Source organism: Gopherus evgoodei, chromosome 2, assembly GCF_007399415.2.
Source record: "Gopherus evgoodei ecotype Sinaloan lineage chromosome 2, rGopEvg1_v1.p, whole genome shotgun sequence".
Classification (NCBI taxonomy): domain Eukaryota; kingdom Metazoa; phylum Chordata; order Testudines; family Testudinidae; genus Gopherus; species Gopherus evgoodei.
This window is the reverse complement of record NC_044323.1, coordinates 148,376,504-148,396,926: the sequence shown is the minus strand read 5'-3', so window position 1 is coordinate 148,396,926 and position 20,423 is coordinate 148,376,504. Positions and strand designations below refer to the sequence as shown.

Here is a 20,423-nt window from a genome sequence, read left to right as displayed (position 1 = left end):
TTAAAAAGGTTGTAGAGCAGTTTTTAAACTAAGGGCTGGGGGAAAGCCGACAGGTGCAGGGGAGCATGTGGTTTGGACAGAGACACCCCTTAAGGGAGGGTCTCTTAATGGAGATTCTCTATGTCCTAGTAAGGAGGAGAGGATGGAAAATGATGAAATACAGGTAGGATCTGATGAGAAACAGTCAAATGAAAAAAGTCCCATTCAATTAGATCATGTAATAGCAGACAGCTAAAAAGTGACAAGTTTTTAAAGTGCTTGTATACAAATGCTAGAAGTCTAAATAATAAGATGGGTGAACTAGAGTGCCTCATATTAAATGAGGATATTGATGCAATAGGCATCACAGAAACTTGGTGGAATGAGGATACTCAATGGGACACAGTAATACCAGGGTACAAAATATATCGGAAGGACAGAACAGGTTATGCTGGTGGGGAAGGGGCACTATATGTGACAGAAAGTGTAGAATCAAATGAAGTAAAAAATCTTAAATGAACCAAACTTTACCATAGAATCTCGAGAATTATCCATGCTCGAATAAGCAGAAGATAGCAGTAGGGATATATTACCGACCAGGATGGTGATAGTGACTGTGAAATGCTCAGGGACATTAAAGAGGCTATTAAAATAAAAAATTCAGTAACAATGGGGGATTTCAACTATCCTCATACTGACTGGGTACATGTCACCTCAGGACGAGATGCAGAGATAAAGTTTCTTGACACCTTAAATAACTGCTTCTTGGATTGGCTAGTCCTGGAACCCACAAGCAGGGAGGCAATTCTTGATTCAGTCCTAAGTGGTCACAGGATCTTGTCCAAGACGTGAATATAGCTGAACTGCTTGGTAATAGTGGCCATAATATGATTAAATTTAACATCCCTGTGGTGGGGAAAACACCGCAGCAGCCCCACACTGTAGCACTTAATTTCAGAAAGGGGGACTACACAAAAATGAGGAAGTTAGTGAAACAGAAATTAAAAGGTACAGCACTAAAAGTAAAATCTCTGCAAGCTGCATGGAAACTTTTTAAAGACACCATAATAGAGGCTCAACTTAAATGTATGCCCCAAATTAAAAAACATAGTAAGAGAACCAAAAAAGTGCCGCCATGGCTAAACAACAAAGTAAAAGAAGCAGTGAGAGACAAAAAGGCATCCTTTAAAAAGTGGAAGTTAAATCCTAGTGAGGAAAATAGAAAGGAGCATAAACTCTGGCAAATTAAGTGTAAAAACATAATTAGGAAGGCAAAAAAGAATTTGAAGAACAGCTAGCCAAAGACTCAAAAAATAATAGCAAACATTTTAAATGTACATCAGAAGCTGGAAGTTTGCTAAACAACCAGTGGGGCCACTGAACGACCGAGATGCTAAAGGAGCACTCAAGGACAAAAAGGCCGCTGCAGAGAAACGAAATGAATTCTTTGCATCGGTCTTTATGGTTGAGGATGTGAGGGTGGTTCCCAAACATAAGCCATTCTTTTTAGCTGACAAATCCGAGGAACTGTCTCTGATTGAGGTATCATTACAGGAGGTTTTGCAACAAATTGATAAACTAAACAGTAATAAGTCACCAGGACCAGATGGTATTCACTCAAGTTTTGAAGGAACTCAAATGGGAAATTGCAGAACTACTAACTGTAGTCTATAACCTATCATTTAAATCAGATTTTGTACTAAATGACTGGAAAATAGCTAATGTGACGCCAATTTTTAAAAAGGGCTCCAGCAGTGATCCCAGCAATTACAGGGTCAGTAAGCCTGACTTCAGTACTGGGCAAACTGGTTGAAACGATAGTGAAGAACAAAATGGTCAGACACATAGATGAACATAATTTGTTGGGGAAGAATCAACATGATTTTAGTAAAGGGAAATCATGCCTCACCGATCTACTAGAATTCTTTGAGGAAGTCAACAAGCATGTGGACAAGGGGGAATCCAGTGGATATAGTGTAGTTAGATTTTCAGAAAGCCTTTGACAAGGTCCCTCACCAAAGGCTCTTACACAAAGTGAGCTGTCATGCATAAGAGAGAAGGTCCTCTCATGGACTGGTAACTGGTTAAAAGATAGGGGGAAAAGGGTAGGCATAAATGGTCAGTTTTCAGAATGGAGAGAGGTAAATAGTGGTGTCCCCCAGGGGTCTGTACAGGGCCCAGTCCTATTCAATACACTCATAAATGATCTGGAAAAAGGGGTAAACAGTGAGATGGCAAAATTTGCAAATGATACAAAACTACTCAAGATAGTTGAATCCCAGGTAGACTGCAAAGAGCTACAAAAGGATCTTGCAAAATTGGGTGACTGGGCAACAAAATGGCAGATGTAGATAAATGCAAAGTAATGCACATTGGAAAACATAAACCCAACTATACATATAAAATGATGGGGTCTAAATTAGCTGTTAAACTCAAGAAAGATCTTGGAGTCATGGATAGTTCTCTGAAAACATCCACTCAATGTGCAGCGACAGTTAAAAAAGCAAACCGAATGTTGGGAATCTTTAAGAAAGGGATAGATAATAAAACAGAAAATATTATATTGCCTCTATATAAATCCATTGTACACCCACATCTGGAATACTGCACGCAGGTGTGGTTGCCCCATCTCAAAAAAAGATGTATTGGAATTGGAAAAGGTTCAGAAAAGGGCAACAAAAATGATTAAGGGTATGGAATGGCATCCGTGTGAGGAGAGATTAATAATACTGGGACTTTTCATCTTGGAAAAGAGATGACTGGGGGGATATGATTGAGGTCTATAAAATCATAACTGATGTGGAGAAAGTAAATCAGGAAGTATTATTTACTCCTTCTCATAACACAGGAACTATGGGTCACCAAATGAAATTAATAGACAGCAGGTTTAAAACAAATAGAAGGAAGTATTTTTCCACACAACACAACCTGTGGAACTCTTTGCCAGAGGATGTTGTGAAGGCCAAGACTATAACAGAGTTCAGAAAGGAATTAGATAAGTTCATGGAGGATAGGTCCATCAATGGCTATTAGCCAGGATGGGCAGGGATGGTGTCCTAGCCTCTGTTTGCCAGAAGCTGGGAATGGGTGACAGGAGATGGATAACTTGTTTATTGCTTGTTCTGTTCATTCCCTCTGGGGCACCTGGCATTGGCCACTGTCCAAAGACAGGATACTGGGCTGGATGGACCTTCGGTCTGACCCAGTATGGCCACTCTTATGTTCTTATGTATCTAGTGGGGTCCTGCAGGAGTCAGTCCTGGGTCCGGCGCTATTCAATATCTTCATTAATGACTTGGCTAATGGAGAGGAGAGTATGCTTATAAAAATTTCAGATGACACCAAGTGGGGAGGGGTTGCTGGCACTTTGGAGGACAGGATTAGAATTCAAAATGTCCTTTGACAAATTGGAGAATTGGTCTGAAATCAACAAGATGAAATTCAATACAGTCAAGGGCAAAATACATTTAGGAAGGAAAAATCAAATGCACAACTACAAAATGGGCACTAACTGGCTAGGCCGTCTTAGTGCCGAAAAGGATCTTGTGGGGTTGTCCTGGATCACAAACCCAACAACAACGTGATGTAGCTGTGAAAAAGGCTACTGTCATTCTGGGGTGTACTAACCGGAGCATCGTATGTAAGACATAGACAGTAACTGTCCCGCTCTACTTGCCATTGGTGAGGCCTCAGCTGGAGGACTGTGTACAATTTTGGGTGCTGCACTTTAGGAATAACATGGGAAGAGGTGCGGGCTGCAGGGACATGCTGACCACCTCTTCCCGCAGCGCCCATTGGCCGGGAATGGTGAACTTCAGCCACCGGGAGCCGCGGGTGCCCATGCACACGGACAGTCAACGTAAACAGAATGCCAGCGGATTACTGTGATGGGCTGCATGCCGAAGGTTGCCGACCCCTGGTCTAGGTTTACTTGGTCCTGCCCCAACACAAGTCCTGCCAAGTCACAACTCCTGCCTGGACTTGATGACTTCCCAAGGCCCCTTCCAGCCAGACATTTCTCTTATCTCTGCATCTCAGCCCTTATCCCTCCCAGAGCTCAGCTCTACCTCTCCTGAGGCTGTGGATCTTGCTGACGCACTCCCACTCGATAGAGGTCACTTTCTTCTTGTGCTCCTGGACGACTTTCTGCAAGGCCAGGTTTAGCTCCTCCTGCTGCTGCTGCAGAAATCTCTGCTCCTGCCAGAGGGAAACATATGGGTCTGGCCCCAGAGCAGCCAAATTCTCAAAACCATCACAGCCCATTAGCTCATTAACTGGCTAGTGCAGATTCCCCAGCTCAGTTGCTGTGGGGAGCTGCTGTCATATGTCAACTCCATCAGCTGGGACCTGTTATGGTCAGAGGCCATGCATCTAGGCTGCCATGCCCCCTTTATCAGCCTGCTTATCTTGAGTGCCTGTGGGTCAGTATCCACAGGGCTAGTGGGACCATTCCTGCTCATCTGCTCTGACTGCCTGCATCAGCAGGGCAAGGAATTTCATATAGCAATTCCTGCAGCAAGCTCACGGAGGGATGGTGTTCCACATGCTCCTTGCTAGCTGGCATCTAGATGTGGACATTGACTAAACGTTGAACAAAGCCTGTTTGGCAGGAGGCCAGCTCAGGTTTGCTGTTACAGTGTCTATGCAATGGAGCTCATTCCCTAAGGCTTGGGCTTTTCCATGGGCCCAAAGGAGCTGCATTATCTCCCCCCCTTCCGCCCTATGGAAAATCCCAGCTTTGCAGCTAAACTAGAACAGGGCATGGATCAGCACAGATCGAGGCTGGGATCTCTGCCCTCTGGGCTTCAGTCATTATAAATCCTGCCTTTGTGCTAAAACAGCAATATAAGAACCATCATGGGACCCAGAGTTACCCACAGCATGAAAATAACCCCAGCAGTAGGCACAGGGAAAACTTGCCACCTGAGCTTAGATGTCATAGGCTCAGTGACCAGGATTCTTATAGTCTGGGAAAGGGATCCTTGGATCCTATTGGCTAAGCGAGGGATCCTTAGATCCAGCTACATGGAAAGGGATGCAGAGATATGATTGGCTAAGTAAGAAGGATGCTTAGAGTACGAGCAGCAGGATTCTTGAATGTCATCGCTTCAGAAAAAAGACCTGTAGTTCCCATTGGCTCAGGGGAGAGGGGAAGGGGAGGGGAGAAAGATTTCTAGATCCCATTGGCTCGTTAGTATTTATTTAATTAAAAATATTAAAAAGGTCTCTATCTGTCTCCAAATCAGGTCCTGGGGGGTCTGTCACTTACCCCTAGATCCCCTTGGCTCAGCAGACAAGGATCCTGAGGTCCCATTGATTTGGAGGAGGGGGAGGATCCCCAGTTCCCATTGGCTCAAGGGAGGGAGAGGATCCCTAGTTCCCATTGGTGAGGGTGAGGATCCCTAGATCCCATTGGCGAAGGGGAAGATCCCTACTTCCCATTGGCTCGGGGGAGGATCCCTAGTTCCCATTGGCTCAGGGGAAGGGAGGGGATGATCCCTAGTTCCCATTGGCGAGGGGTGGAGGGAGATCAAGATCCCACTGGCATGGGGGCAGTAGGTTCTGTGGTCTGGGTCTCTGGCAAGGGTACCTCTCTCCTGTTGCCCCTGAAGGCCGACAGCTTCTTGCCATAGTCCTTCTCCTGCAGGGCTTTCAGCCGCTTGGCCTCATCGCGTAGCCTGGTGGTGAACTCGTGCTCCTGGCGCTCCCGGGCCTGCTGATGGTGCCGCTCCAGGATCTCCACCTCATGGTCATAATACTGCTTCTTACTCTGTGCGTGTGCAGAGCAGGGAGCTTACATGCGTTTTCCTCCCACTCACCAAATCAAATAATATTGGGGGACATAAGAGGGGATGAACACCAGACAGCGTCGGCCTCTCTGAACTGCAGGGATTGCAGTTCCTAGGCAAGCACCTAGCTCCACACCTCTGGGATCCTACCACACTGGGTGTTCCTCGAGGCGCTGGGAAGTGCAGCCACACAACACTGGGGACATGAGCCGGTGCACGTCTCCAGTGGGATGGTGAACTCTGAGCAGAGCACAGGCCCCTGGGCCAGGAGCTCGGGAAGGGTGGATGTTGGCAGAGCCCACTGAAAATGATGATTTATTAGTCTCACTATAGTGTGCATAGGAGCCCCAGTCCTGGCTGCTTACAGCTACAGAACACGGGATGTGACCTAGGAAGTGTCTGGAGATGTTGACAGCATGTGAACAAACAGATTGTCAGCTGTGGCTGGTGCTTTCTCAGACGTGGCCACTGATTTGTGTGCCCAGCCTGGGACACTGCTGGGATCCTGATCTGCCGGTGGGCGGAGAGCCTGCAGTGCCAAAGAACTTCAGTGACCCTCAGCCCTTCTGGAAATTAGACTCAGGGCATCTCAAGCCAGACATTGAGAAATGAAGGCCCCTCCAACCTCAGGCGGCTTTGAAAGTTGGGGCCCAGGCCTCAGGCAGTTGTCACGAAGCATGTCTAGGGTGATCATATGTCCTGTTTTGGCTGGGAGAGTTCCTTTTTTAAGCCCTGTGCTGGCCAGCCCGAAGTTTGTGGTAAAAGGGGGCATTTGTCTGGTTTGCTCTTGCCAACTAGATCAAACAAGATCAAACAGGAAAAATACCCACCTTTGTCAAAAAAGTGGGGTGCGGAGGAATGTGCAGGCGAGGGAAGGGTGATGCCAGCTCCCCACAGGGAGGAGGCAGAGTTTGGGTGTGGGACAACTAGGGCTCGAGCAAGCAGTGCAGGGAAGGGAGGCAGGGCTCAAGCCAACCCCTCACAGGGAAGGGGACTCAGGAGGGCAGCGACACCAGTCCCGCATGGGAAGGGAGGCTTGGGTGATGGCTCAGGCTAGCCCTGCACCAGGGAAAGGGGACCTTTGGCTAGCCCCATGCGCTGTTCTGTTTTCCCTTTGGGAAATATGATCACCTTAAGCACGTCCTATGTGGGATCCGGAGCAGTGCTGGATTGGGAACTGGGAATAGGAGGGATTGAGACCTGTGATGATTTTCAGTTCCTCAAGCTCTGAATGGCATATGACTATGCCATGGAGATGAGAGCAGTCGCACCCTGCCCCAGCGGCTGTGGGCCTGCCCGGTCTGGCAGCGCCGCTCGCAGGGCCCAGCTGACAGCCACTAAGGTGGTTACCGTCATTTCCTGCTCAATGTGGCGGAACATCTGCTCCCGCTGCTGATGGAGCTTCTGCTCCAGCTGGCTCTGGGCTCGCTGCTCTTCCTTCTGGAGAAGGCGGAGTTCATGCAGCTCCTGGCGCCTGGTGACAGGGAGACAGACCCACAGACGGCAATGGTGGGGAGATGCACTGGCAAGCAATAAGCAGCCTCCCGAAACTTCAGGCATTTTCAGAACCAAACTCGACCCCGAATGGTTTTTATTTGTCTCCTCGGGTGAGACTGACCCAGCTCTGGCTCTAGCCACACTGACAATTTCACAAGAAAACCTGCTCGAGTTTTACCACAAGTTTGCAAACTCCACTGACTTCAATGGAGTGGCGCCACTGGAGAATCTAGCCCTGTGCAGATGTAGAAGTCCCTTGTGTTTGGAGGGTTTCCTGCCTCTTCCCACTGGAGCCACAGATTGGCAGGGCGGCTGCCACCCTGAGTGTAAATGTGGTCATAGAAAAAGGTGTGAAACCTTTAGGCCAAATTCCTTCCTGGAGTAACACCAGTGTCCTCAGTAACTGGGATGCAATAACTGCGAACATGCATGGGGATTAGAAATGATCCCACACACATTCTCCTTTACTTATGATGAGCTACTGCCCACAACAACGACGTCCAACATTTGTACAGAGACGTCCCTCCCAGACTCCAGAGCACACTGTCTGCAGACGTCCCTCCCAGACCCAATGCGCAGTCTGCAGACGTCCCTCCCAGACTCCAGCACATGCTGTCCGCATACGTCCCTCCCAGACTCCAACGCATGCTGTCTGCAGACGTCCCTCCCAGACCCAATGTGCAGTCTGCAGACGTCCTTCCCAGACCCCAGTGCACACTGTCTGCAGATGTCCCTCCCAGACTCCAGCGCACACTGTCTGCAGACATCCCTCCCAGAATCCAGCGCATGCTATCTGTAGATGTCCCTCCCAGACTCCAGTGCATGCTGTCTGTAGATGTCCCTCCCAGATCCAACACTCAGTCTGCAGATAGCCCTCCCCCACCCCAGCGCACACTGTCACCAGATGGAGGCGCTTTAAAACAGAAGGTGACTTGCTTAGTCAGTCAGAGGCAGAGCTAGGAGCAGAATCTTACCCTCCTTTCTCATACTCTAACCCCCGTGCTTCTCACCCTGCCCAGGTGATGTTCCCCTTTCTGCATCATGACTTGCCCTTCCCATCTCCTATTTAACAATATAGGAAGGGCAGGATGCTCTCAGCCCCCACCCTGAGAGCCCATGCTGTCATCATTCAGCTATATCCCCTCCCAGTCGGCTAAGTGCCCCTTACCGAGCTGAGCGCATCTTCTCGCCCTTTGTATCCACCTCGCTGATGGTCTTTGAGGTTGTCACGCTGACCTCCTTCCCATCCACAACAAACTTCCTGGTTTTCTTCACTGTTCTTCTTAGGGAGACACCCTCCTGAGACCAGAAACAGAGGGTTATATTCACAACAAGCCTAGAATCCACTCATTCAAAGAGACAAACCCAACAAAACAGCTGATATGGAGGCAGCATGAACCTCTACCACATAATTCCACTTGCTTATGTATCACTCAGACCAGGGAGATGCTCTGTTCTTACTCAGTGGAGCTCTCAGCGAAGCCAAATCATAGCCTGAGCAAGGACTGTGTAAAAACTCAGAGTCATAGACTTTAAGGCCAGAAGGGGCCATCGTGATCATCTAGTCTAGTTTGACCTCCTGCACATCACAGGCCAAAAAACTTCGCCTGCCCACCCCTGTAATAGATCCCTCACCTCTGACTGAGTTACTGACGTCCTCAAATCACACTTTATAGGCTTCAGGGTATAGAGAATCCACCATTTACACTAGTTTAAACCTGCATGTGACCCATGCTCCTCGCTGCAGAGGAAAGCTAAAAAACTCCAGGGTCTCTGCCAATCTGACTTGAAGGAAAATTCCTTCCCGACCCCAAATATTGCGACCAGTTAGACCCTGAACATGTGGGCAAGATCAACCCAGCAGATACCTGGAAAATAATTCTCTGTAGTAACTCAGAGCCTCCTCATCTAGTGTCCCATCTCCAGCCTTTGGAGATATTTGCTTCTAAAAGTTGCAGACTGGCTATATGCCATTGTAGGCAGTAACACCATCCCATCCCCTCCATACGCTTATCAAGCTCAGTCTTGAAGCCAGTTAGGTGTTTTGCCCCCACTGCTCCCCAGAACTGCTGTTCCAGAACTTCACTCCTCTGATGGTTAGAAACCTTCATCTAATTTCAAGCCTAAACTTGTTGATGGCCAGTTTATAGCCATTTGTTCTTGTGCCAACATTGCCCTTAACTTAAATAATGCCTCTCCGACACTGGTATTTATTCCTCAGATGTATTTATGGAGAGCAATCATATCTCCCCTCAGCCTACGTTTGGTTAGGCTGAACAAGCCAAGTTTTTTCAGTCTCCTTTCATAAGACAGGTTTTCTGTTCCTCGGATCATCCTAGTAACCCTTCTCTGAACCTGGTCCAGTTTGAATTCATCCTTCTTAAACATGTGAGACCAGAACTGCGCACAGTATTCCAGATGCTAGGTCCAACTCTGCTTGGCTCTTGGCAGTTCTCACTCTATCTCTACACTTTCTGACCTCTGAGTGGTAGCTTTCCTTGCTGATCCATCCCTTCTTCCATTCCTTGTAGGCTCTCTGCTTTCTCTTAATTGCCTATTTGAAATACTTGTTCAGCCAGCTTGGTCTGTAACCCTTCGCTGCAAATTGTTTCCCCTTGCTTGGGATGCAGGCTTCAGAGAACTTCTGAACTTAAAGTAATTCCAGGCCTCTTCCACGTTCAGATCCTTGAGTTCTTCAGTCCAGCCTGCTTCTCTAACTAATTCCCTTCATATTTTCAAATTTTCCCTTTGGAAATCAAGGCCCCTCATTGCAGATCGATTTGTGTTTATTCTTCCATTTAGTTTAAACTGAATTAGCTCATGATCACTCTAACCAAGGTTGTCCCCTACAAACAACTCTTCAGTGAGGTCCTCACTACTCACCAATATCAAATTTAAAATGGAATCGCCTCTCGTAGGTTCGGTGATTATTGGGTGAAGAATCTGTCAGCTGTCACATCTAGGAAAACCTAGGCCCTGCTGTTATTAGCAGCACTTCTCCTCCAATCTATATCTGGGAAGTTAAAGTTTCCCATAATCACACAATTCCCAGTAGTATGTATTTCATTAAAAATAAAAGAGATTTCTATCCATATCTAGATTAGATCCTGGGGGTCTGTAGCACACCCCAAGCATTATCCCAGTGGAGCCTCTGGTACCTCTCTTCCCCAAAGTGTTTTTACCTAAACAGATTCTTTTTATCCATTTCATCACTTCTAATTTCTTTACAGTCTACCTTGTCATTAATATACAGTGCTACTCCAGCACCTCTACCTTTATTTCTGTCTTTCCTGAATAGCAGGTACCCTTCAATACCTGTGCTCCAATCATGACTACTATCCCACCATGTTTCTGTTATCCCTCTCACGTCTGGTTCAATCTTCCTGCATCAGTAGCTCTTTTTCCTCCATTTTGTTACCCAGCCTCCTTGCATTGGTGTACAGTTATCCAAGTTGTTTCTGCTCTGCTTCATCCAAATTCCTCACCAGATCATCGCCAATTTCACCTACCAGATTTAGTGCCGTTGGTATCAGCACCGTCTTTCCTCTTGATGTCCACGCTCTTGCCCTCTGTTTTTCCTTTCTCCATTGCTGTATCCTCTCTTACTTGATTTTCCTCCCTCTCAATATTAGAATCAGGTGTTGAGATTACATGAGCATCTCCCAACCATCTCCCCCAAATTCCTAGTTTAAAGCTCTTTTAATCAGTTGTGTTAACCTCCATCCCAGAAGTCTATTTTCCTCCCCACTCAGGTGGAGTCCATCCAGGAGAACAGTCGTCTGTCAGTGAATGCTTCCCAGCTGTCAACCATCCCAAAGCCCTCCAGATGCCTGAGCATCTGCTGATCATCATCTTGTCTCATCTTCACTTTCCTCTTCTGGGGACAGGTACAATCCCACTGAAGATCACCTAAGCCTCCATTTCCTTAAGTGTCTGTGTCATTTGTTCCCACATGAAGGACAGTCAGTGGATTCTTTCCTGTTCACATTAGGATCCTCATTGGCCTCAGGTCCACATCCCGTATCTTAGCTCCCATCAGACAGTGCACCCTTCTGTTCTCTGGATGAATTCTGGTGACAGGCCTGTCTGTTCTTCTTAGTGGGGAGTCCCCAATTGAATAGACCTTCCTCTTCCTGGTGTGGTGAGATTCTCCGGCCTTCTGTTCTTTCCGGTTGCCTTTTGTCCTTTGTTCTCGCTTGCAATCTTCTGCGAATCATCCTCTGTCCTAGTTGTTTCCTCAGCTTGTTCTCACAGTTACATGCTTCCACTGGCCCTTTTACCCTCACAGTTGTCCAATCCAACTTGCATCTCTAAGTCTTGAGTTTTCCTTTCAGCCTCCTTCCTCTTGCCTTCCCTTCTTCATCCATTCAAATCCCCTTTGAAATTCAACCATAGTTTCTACCTGCATCTCCAAATCTTGGATCATCTTTTCCATCACATCTATCAGCAGCACTTCACACAAACAAAGCTCTTTTCAGGTACCTGCTCCAGGATAATGTACATCCCGCAGCTTCCCCATCCAGTCATCTTCATTGTCTCTTCCATTTCTTGGGTCACTACTACTGCTGCGTCTGTAGCTGTGAAGCTCTGCTCCTACTACTGCTCTGTAAGGATGGCAGGATTTGGCCCTCTGGAAGGTTTGCCTATTCACTCTGAGCAGGACCAAGCATGAAAACAAGGAGCAATGAACTGTACCGGGGAGATCAGTTAAAGCGTCTGGTTGGCAAACAGAGCAACTGGCACAGGTGTGGATGTTGCTGACTATTTTCGGAAGGGCCTAGAAAACGGGGATCAGGACAGGACCTCTGCCCAGAAAGGGTGGAATTGACATCTCCTGGCACAGGAAAAGGGAACCTGGACCAAACCTTAGTGAGACTGCTCTGAGCGGGCCTTGTTCCTCACTGCCGGCATGGGGGGAGGAAGATCTATTGATTAACCGCTACAATGACAAACCACCAGTGCAGAGTCTGGCACCAGAGACCAGTTCCCTGGATAATACACCAGTTCCCTGGATAATGTATTTGCATAATTATCATTTTCTTATGGACCAAATCTGGAGGGCCTCACTCCAACTGAGTCACTGGACTAATTCCCCAAGTCCATGCTCAGCCCTTTCTCAGGCAAAGCCCCCAGTGAAGTCAGCCACAGATGCTGGAACAGACCCTCAGCTGGTGTAAATTGTCCTTGGCCCTTCATCGCATGACAGCATCTGAGGATCTGTCCCACAGAGCACAGATAGAGAAAAAGGCTGCAGAATTCGGTGCTAGCAGTTTAATCTGTTTCTGCTTGAAACAGTCTATGGTTTCTCTGGTTTGTTATATCCTCCAGACAAAGTAGCAGTTAACCATGAATGTGAGACAAACCATACAGCACTGTGCTCCTGGGCCATTCTGCACTGCCTGCCAACACCAGCCGCACAGCCTATCCATAAAGCATGGATTTTATACAGCCTCAGGGCTCAAAATGGAGTTGGCGCTGTTCAGAGTTGCCAGGGGGAGAGCCCAGAAAGATGAAGTCCTGTTTGTAGGCCTGGCAGCAAAAGTATCTTCCCCTTTCCCCATGGCTCTGCCTCAGCCCTGATCTAAAGGGACCTCCCTCCAGGATTCAGTCAGTTCAGTCCCTCTCCATTCCAGGGAGCCGGTCTGTGTGGGGCCAGGTGGGTAGGAGGGTTTTTTGGGTATGACTACAGGACTAAGAGCCTCCCAGCCAGGCCCTGAGACAGCCCTAGAGACGAAAGGCCCCACGCCCCAGACCCTGGCATCCTGCCCCCCCATTCAAAGTATTCTAGTCTCACGTGTTGAGCCAGCCTACCTGTGACATGTCTTGTGCGCAGCGCAGGGTTTGCAGTCTTGCTGAAGGAAGGTGGCGGTGCGTGTCAAACTCTGTATTGCCTGGTGAAGTTGGCGTCTCTTCTTGGTTGTGTATTAAACCATCATTTAAGGTTGAATCGCCCTTACCACTGGGATCTTTTCCATTCCTCATTGCTCCTCCATTAGCTACCTGTTTCAGGGAGGCAGGGCAGCCCAGGGGTGCCTCAGCAAAGCTAACGTTCTTCCTTACCTTTGGGTGCCCAATAGGTTCCCCCTGGGGCTCCAGTTCTGCTCCATTCTCCAGGGGGGCACTTCTCTCTTCTCTTTCAGCTCCATCCTCTGAGGCCCCTTCTGGACACAGAACAGCCTCTGCCAGACCTTCTCCGGGTGGGTGTCTCTCTTCCTTTGCTGTTTCTCTACCATTTCTATCTTCCCTAGCTTCATGGTCTCTGTTCTCAACAACATTTAATGGGCCACCCCTAGGGCTATCTGCAGTGTCTTCCACTTTCTCCCCTGTGTGTGCCTTAGCTGGCACTAGATTCTCCTTGGGGGAGGTATCCACCACTGGGTTTTGATCCTCTAAATTTAAATGACCAAGTGTTATATTTTCTATGCTGCCTTCCTGGGCTTCCTCTCTTGCTGGTACCAGTATCTCCTGACTGGATGTGTCCATCACTGAATTTTTGTCTCCCTTTAAATGCTCCTCTACAACCTTGTTTACAATATCTCCTTCTGACTCCTCATGCGCTGACCCCATGATCAATGTGGGGGAGGTGTCCGCCCCTGAATGCTGATCTTCATTTAAATGATCCCTTATATTATTGTCTATAGTTTCTTGCTCATTCTTCCCTGTTTCCTCATTGGCTGGAACCACTGTCTCCCTAGCAGAACTAGCGATCACTGTATTGTTCTCTCCATTCTCAATCACTGCAATCTCTCCCATACAACACGGCTCTTCTAAGGTTGCTGATCCCACCTTTGTGTTTTCATCCGCATTCTCCATGTCTCCTGCTTCATTCTTTACTGAGAAGGTTTCTACCTGCTGCCAATTCTCACCACTCTGCTCTAATTTCTTGGGCAGTCTTTCATTCTCAGTTTCACAGTGTGTCTGCTCTGCTAGCTCCCCAGAAGTCTCTGGGCTTCCACCTTCTTGTGCTTCTGCTCCATTTGAGCAATTTTCATTCTGTAATCTAACCCCTCTCACTTCCTTATCTGTACACGCTCCAGCACCTTTGGGCTGGAGCTGTCTCAAGGATTCTTTGATGCTCAGAACTTTAATACTAGTCTGACAAAGGTCAAGAGCGGCTAATAGTCGTGTACCCTCACTCACGTCCAGGTTTGCAAGAGGGCTGCTCACAGATGCACAATCCAAGTAATGTTTCTTGCCTAGACGTCGTATTTCCTCTGTCCTTTCACCCTGACTCCTCCATTTCCAGGAACTGGGGGGAGGATTCTCATCCACGGTCTGCCCTTCTCCCATGCCAGCTGAGCCTTCAGACAAGTCCCACTTAGTTGCTCTTGTGCATTTCTGCAGAGCCAGTAAATTACTGGTAGAATCGCTATTTGATAGGTTTTCCATATTTCTCACTGAGAGTAAAGTGGGGCATGTCTGGGTTCTGTCCTCCAGGCCTACAGTTGCCTGTTGACTTTCTGCTTCTGTGGAGGAAACTCTGTCTGTTATGTTTGAGTCAGGGAGTTCAAAACCTGCCTGAGTTTCTCCCAATACAGGCTTGGCCTGATCATCAGCAATTTCTGCTTCTTCTGTTTCCATCTCTTGCCCTTCCGTTGGATCTTTAGATGATGCTAAATGATTTAGCCCAGTACAATGTTCTCTTGCTTGGGCTGGGCTCTCTAGAGGGCTGGGCCCCTTTTCATGGTTCCCTTTAAAGTCCTTCTCTGCTTCTGGTTTGAGTGCTGCTGCGCGGAAGGGATCTGGCATGGTCTCCTTCAGCCCCACACATGGCTGAGGTTCAGGACATGAAGGCAACTGCTCCTCACCTTGATCTTTCCCACTGGCTGTATGCACCACTGGCTTTCCATTGATCCCACCTTGTTCCCTGGCATTTTCTTGTGACTTCAACCCACCAAAGAACGACCTGCGTCTCATCAGCTTCAGGACATCGGTGGGTCTCCGGGAGGGGAGCCTCATGGAGCCGCGCAGCTCCCGGGAAGCCGCAAACATGGGTGCGGACTTTCGCCTCATTTGTTTCAGGAAGTCAGATGTTTTTTTTGCCCTCATCCAGGGACCATCGGGGACGGAGTCCCCCTGGACACTGTGGTTGACCCCAGGTCCTTGGAACTCAGGCTGGCCAGCAGGGAGAGGGCTCCCAGTCTGATTCTTTGGCGAGCCCATTTGCTCTTCCCGTTTGCTCTCCTCTGCTGGCAGAGCAAGCTGGCTGGCTGGCTGGGCCATCATGTCCATCTCCCTGCCAGCTCCTGCTATGGGGAGGGATTGCATTTCCCTCCCATCCAGGTTCTGACAGGACTGGGGCGGCGTTTCCTGCTTGTAGAAGGAGTCTTTGTGATCATGGCGTGGCTGTTGGATCAAGAGGAGAAGAAAGGTTAGGAGATAGCTGCAGCCTCTTGTCGAACACCCAAATCTAAACCGCAACCTTATGAAACCCACCCTGTCTAACCCAGAGGAGCCCTTGGGGCAGATCCTCAGCTGGTGCCAATGAAATCAATGGAGCTGTTCCAGCTGACACCACCAAGGACCTGGCTCAGAGCATCACCTGATCCAGAATGGCCAGGCAGGGAGGCAGGAAACACCCGGGCACTGTCCATGCAGCACAGCCTATGGAACGTTCCCCCCCTGCTGAGACAGATGACAGCCAAGCGCAGGGAGAGTTGAGGCCCAACCCCCTGCCTGCTGTCGCCCCCCCTGCACGCCCAGTCCTGCCCACTCTCCCCCCCGGCATAACCACTCCAGCCCACTCTTCCCCACAGCATGCCAGGTCCTGCCCACTCCCCCCCCATACCCGGTCCCACCCACTCCCCCCCCAGCATGCCTGGCCCCACCCACCCACCATCACGCCCCCAGCATACCTGGTGCCGCCCCCACTATTACCCCCAGCATGCCTGGCCCCACCCAGCATGCCCAGCCCCCCCCACCATTCCCCCCCAGCATGCCCGGCCCCACCTACCCACTCACCATCGTCCCCCTCAGCATGTCCGGCCCCACTTCCACTATTGCCCTTCCCCAGCATGCCCACCCCCACTATTGCTCCCCCCCAGCATTCCTGGCCCCACCCCCACTATGGCCCCTCCCAGCATGCTGGGCCCCACCACTGCTATTGCCGCCCCACAGCATGCCTGGCCCCTCCCCACTCCATGTCACACCAGGCCCAGCAGGGGTTGTTTGAGGGGCAGGCAGCCTTGCGCCACAGGCCACATGATCACCGATGTTCTCCTTCCTGCGCGGCCCCCTTGGGGGGAGCCAGCCTGGCCTCTAAGAAAAGACAATGAGCTTCAGTTGCTGCTTACTGATGAGACATGTCCTTCTTCCTCCTCCTCTTCCACCTCTTCCATCACCTCTGCCCTGGCCTCTGCAATCAGCTCCCGCAGGGGCCGCTTCTCTGACACCTCTGCCACGAAGGGGTGCTGAGGGGAAGCAAGGGATCGTAAGGTGCAGAACTCCACAGAGACAGTCTCTGTGTGCCAGGCTGGGGCTGGGGCCAGAGCCCAGTCGTCCTACATGCACCTCTTGGTGGCAGCTCCGCACGTGCAGGTGGGAACCTGAGTTTTGCTGCTGAGGGAAGTGAGGGGTTCTCTGGGACACAAGAGTGCACAAGGTAACACAGGAAACTCCCCTCCCCTCCCACCCCACTCCCTGTCCCTGCCCCTGTCCTGTGAGGACATGGCCACGGGGGGATGTCTCACCTGCAGGAGCTGGCTGGCTGACCACCGGACCTCAGGATTCCTCTCCAGCGATTTTCTCAGAAAGTCTTTAAACTCCTCCGACCTGCAGGACACAGTGATGGATTGAAGAGGCGAAAATGCCTCCATGCTGCTCGGCCCCTGAGCTCTACTTCTAGCTCTGTGCTCCCCCAGGTAGCCCAGCCCAGGACCCCTCTTTAAGCCTAGGCAGGTGGTGGGAAGAAGGCTCAGTTTATGGCTAAGAAGTGGCCCGGAAGCTAGAACTCCCAGAATCTAGTCCCAGCTCTGCTACTGATTCACTGCATGACCTTGGCCACATCCCTTGCACTTGTTTTGGCTTTGTGCCCCAGCAATGCTGTACCAAGCCCCAGGCTGTGGTTTGCCATACCTCTGCTCCCTGGAGCTATGGGTTCAAAGCTCCAGATGGGGGGTTCAGCCCTTCATCCTTCCCAGGTGGACAGCTGAATCCCTTGCTATTTAAGGGCCTTGTGAACGGAGCCCTGACTGCTGTGAATGGACAGCAAAAGCCTCCAGGCATTTTTAGTACGAGTCAAGATTCACGCTAGTATTGGTGGCCAACCTTTTCCTTCCTCCCACTTGCATGCTGGTGCCCACCCAGAGGTGCTGCATGTCTATGCAGTTTGGGAATTGCTGGAGGGGAGCACCCTTGTAAATCACTGTTGTGACCGTGGAGGTGGGTTCCCAGCACTACATGTGTTAGGGTTCCCTGGTCAATGGACTCACCATCGCTTGGGACAGCGCAAGGTGGGTGGCTGGGACTTGGAGATTTTCAGCAGCACCCTCATGGGGTTCAGCTCGTGGTAGGGGGGTTCCATCTCAGCCATCTCAATCAGGGTGATCCCCAGGGACCAGATGTCAGCCTTGTAGTTATAGGGGTTCTCCTTTGAGGTCTCACACTGCACCACTTCTGGAGCCATCCTGCGCCCAGGGAGAGAGATGAGCTCACAAATGACCTCTGCCCTGGTGCACATGTGTGTTTCCCCATCAGCATCTCCCTGAGCATTTGCTGTCACCAGCCCCATTAGAGCAACAAACAACAAGAATGTCAGACTGTCTTGGAAGTGGCACAAAAATCAGGATGTGTTCTGCATGGAGTCCCATCCAGCCCTGCCCAGCTGGGGGACAGTATCTGTGCCATGAGTGGGTGCCAGGGGTCTCCTAAAGCGAGGAGAGTGGGGACAGGGGCATCTGCCAAGGTCAGGTGGTTCCTTGTGGAATGCCCCATTTCCATGCTCAGGACCACAAGCTATGCTCATTCTGCGCTCTCCCCAAGGCTGCAGTTGCCATCCCAATCTCTTCGGGCAACTGGAATTCACCACATCCTGCACCTGCCAGAGCTGGTCAAAAAGCCATGAATTTATTATGGGGAAAAAATCGTTGTTTCTGTTTGGTCAAAATTGCCTGTGAAACTTTTCACATTTTTCAAGGAAAAGCCAGACTCAGAAACAGACAAAAATTGTTTTCTGAAAACCATTTTCAGTTTTAAAAAAAAGCGTTTTTCAAAATTACCAAGCAAGTTTTTACCAAAAGCCACAATTTTTACCAAAATGTTTTCAGCTGCTGATTTTTCATCCAAAACCCTTTTTTCTGCTACATTATCCTTTTAAACAAAAAGCCACTTTTTGCTGAAATTATGTACAGTACAGAGCATTTCTGATCTGCCACCATGTCCACAGGCTCCAAAGATCCCATATTACCCACAATGCCCTGCTGTTCCCAGGCAGTGCTTGCACATACCAATATGGTGTCCCAAGAAAGGATGTCCGTCGCTGCAGGGTCTGGGAGTTTTTGGCAGAGACTCCAAAATCAGCTACATCATAAAGAGAAGAGAAGACAATCAATGACTATGCGTGGGTGGTTTTACTGTCTCCAGGGCTGAACTCTCTGTGGGCGTAACTTCATAACACAGGGGCATGGCACAACTCTGCTGACTTCAGTCACTTCACTGCTGCTGGTGGAGTTATGTCAGCCGAGCATGCGGCCCAGCAAGAGTCAGGGCCGCCCGGTGGGGGCGGGCAAGTGAGGCAATTTGCCCCAGGCCCCCACAAGAGTTTTTCGGGGCCCCTAGAGCGGGGTCCTTCACTCGCTCTGGGGGCCCCCGAAAAGTCTCGTGGGGCCCGGGCCCCCGGAGCTTCTTCCACTCCCAGTCATCGCCAGTGGGGGGTTCTTCCACTCTGGGACGGAAAGACCCCCTGCCACCGAATTACTGCCAAAGCGGGACCTGCCGCCGAAGTGCAGGCAGGTCTTCGGCGGCACTCCGGTGACGGGGGACCCTTCCGTTCCACGACCCACCGCCGAAGTGCCCCGAAGACCCGTGGTGGGGGCCCCCTGCTGCCAAATTACTGCCAAAGACCCGGCTGCACTTCGGTGGTGGGTCCAGGAACGGAAGGGCCCCCCTGCCGCCGAATTGCTGCCGAAACGGGGGCTCCCTGCCACCGAAGACCCCAGGCCCCCGGAATCCTCTGGGCGGCCCTGGCAAGAGTGTGACCTCATGTTCACACAGCCCCCTGCTACAGCCGCTCTGGGAATATGGTGCACCTGGCTGGCTGTGTCCTATATCACCTGCCAATAATTCAATGGAAGGCGTCATACAGTAGAACCCGAAGGCTCTTAACTTCTTCTAGTTACACTAAGACCCTGTGTCATAAACAGATAAGTAAGAGTTAATAGAACAGAAGTACTTCATATCTCTTTTGCCTGTAAAGGGTTAACAAGATCTGTGAGCCTGGCTGTCACCTGACCAGAGGACCAATCAGGGGACAGGATACTTTCAAATCTTGAGGGAGGGAAGTTTTTGTTGTGTGCTGTTAGTGTTTGGTTGTTGTTCACTCTGGGGGCTCAGAGGGATCCGACGTGCAACCAGGTTTCTCTCCAGTCTCTCCGATACAGGCTTTTATAAGTTCAGAATAGTGAGTACTAGGTAGATAAAGCGAGTTAGGTTTATGTTTGTTTTCTTTATTTGCAAATGTGTATTTGGCTGGAAGGAGTTCAAATTGGTATTTTGCTGAAAAGATTTTAATTTGTACTTGTAAACTTAGGCTGGGAGGGTATTCCCAGTGTCTATAGCTGAAAGACCCTGTACCTATTCCATTTTTTAAATTTACAAAGATAATTTTTACTGTTTTTCTCTCTTTAATTAAAAGTTTCTTGTTTAAGAACCTGATTGTTTTTTTATTCTGGTGTGAGACCCCAGGGGACGGGTCTGGATTCACCAGGGAATTGGTGGGGAGAAAGGAGGGAAGGGGGAGAGAGAAGCTAATTTCTCTCTGTGTTAGGATTACTGTCTCTCTCAGGAAGAGTCTGGGAGGGGAAGAGAGAAGGAGGGGGGAAGGTGCATTTTCCTCTCTGTTTTAAGATTCAAGGCGTTTGAATCACAGTGATCTTCAAGGGTAACCCAGGGAGGGGAAGTCTGGGAGAGGCAACGGTGAGGGAAAGGGTTTACTTTCCTTGT

General features: G+C 49.6%; 1 protein-coding gene across 1 annotated transcript in view; it reads right to left on the bottom strand.

Annotated features, from left to right (window-relative positions):
• LOC115646233 (serine/threonine-protein kinase 10-like) overlaps positions 1 to 20,423 on the bottom strand; it is a 47,660-nt gene that overhangs the window by 8,536 nt on the left and 18,701 nt on the right. The window contains exons 5-13 of the mRNA XM_030551839.1: positions 18,710 to 18,782; positions 17,696 to 17,890; positions 16,955 to 17,036; positions 16,559 to 16,675; positions 13,077 to 15,611; positions 8,434 to 8,564; positions 7,119 to 7,242; positions 5,570 to 5,749; positions 4,047 to 4,176 (exon numbers count right to left, since the gene is read on the bottom strand). Of these exons, the coding sequence (XP_030407699.1) occupies positions 4,047 to 4,176; positions 5,570 to 5,749; positions 7,119 to 7,242; positions 8,434 to 8,564; positions 13,077 to 15,611; positions 16,559 to 16,675; positions 16,955 to 17,036; positions 17,696 to 17,890; positions 18,710 to 18,782 (3,567 nt within the window). The remainder of the gene's footprint in view (positions 1 to 4,046; positions 4,177 to 5,569; positions 5,750 to 7,118; positions 7,243 to 8,433; positions 8,565 to 13,076; positions 15,612 to 16,558; positions 16,676 to 16,954; positions 17,037 to 17,695; positions 17,891 to 18,709; positions 18,783 to 20,423) is intronic.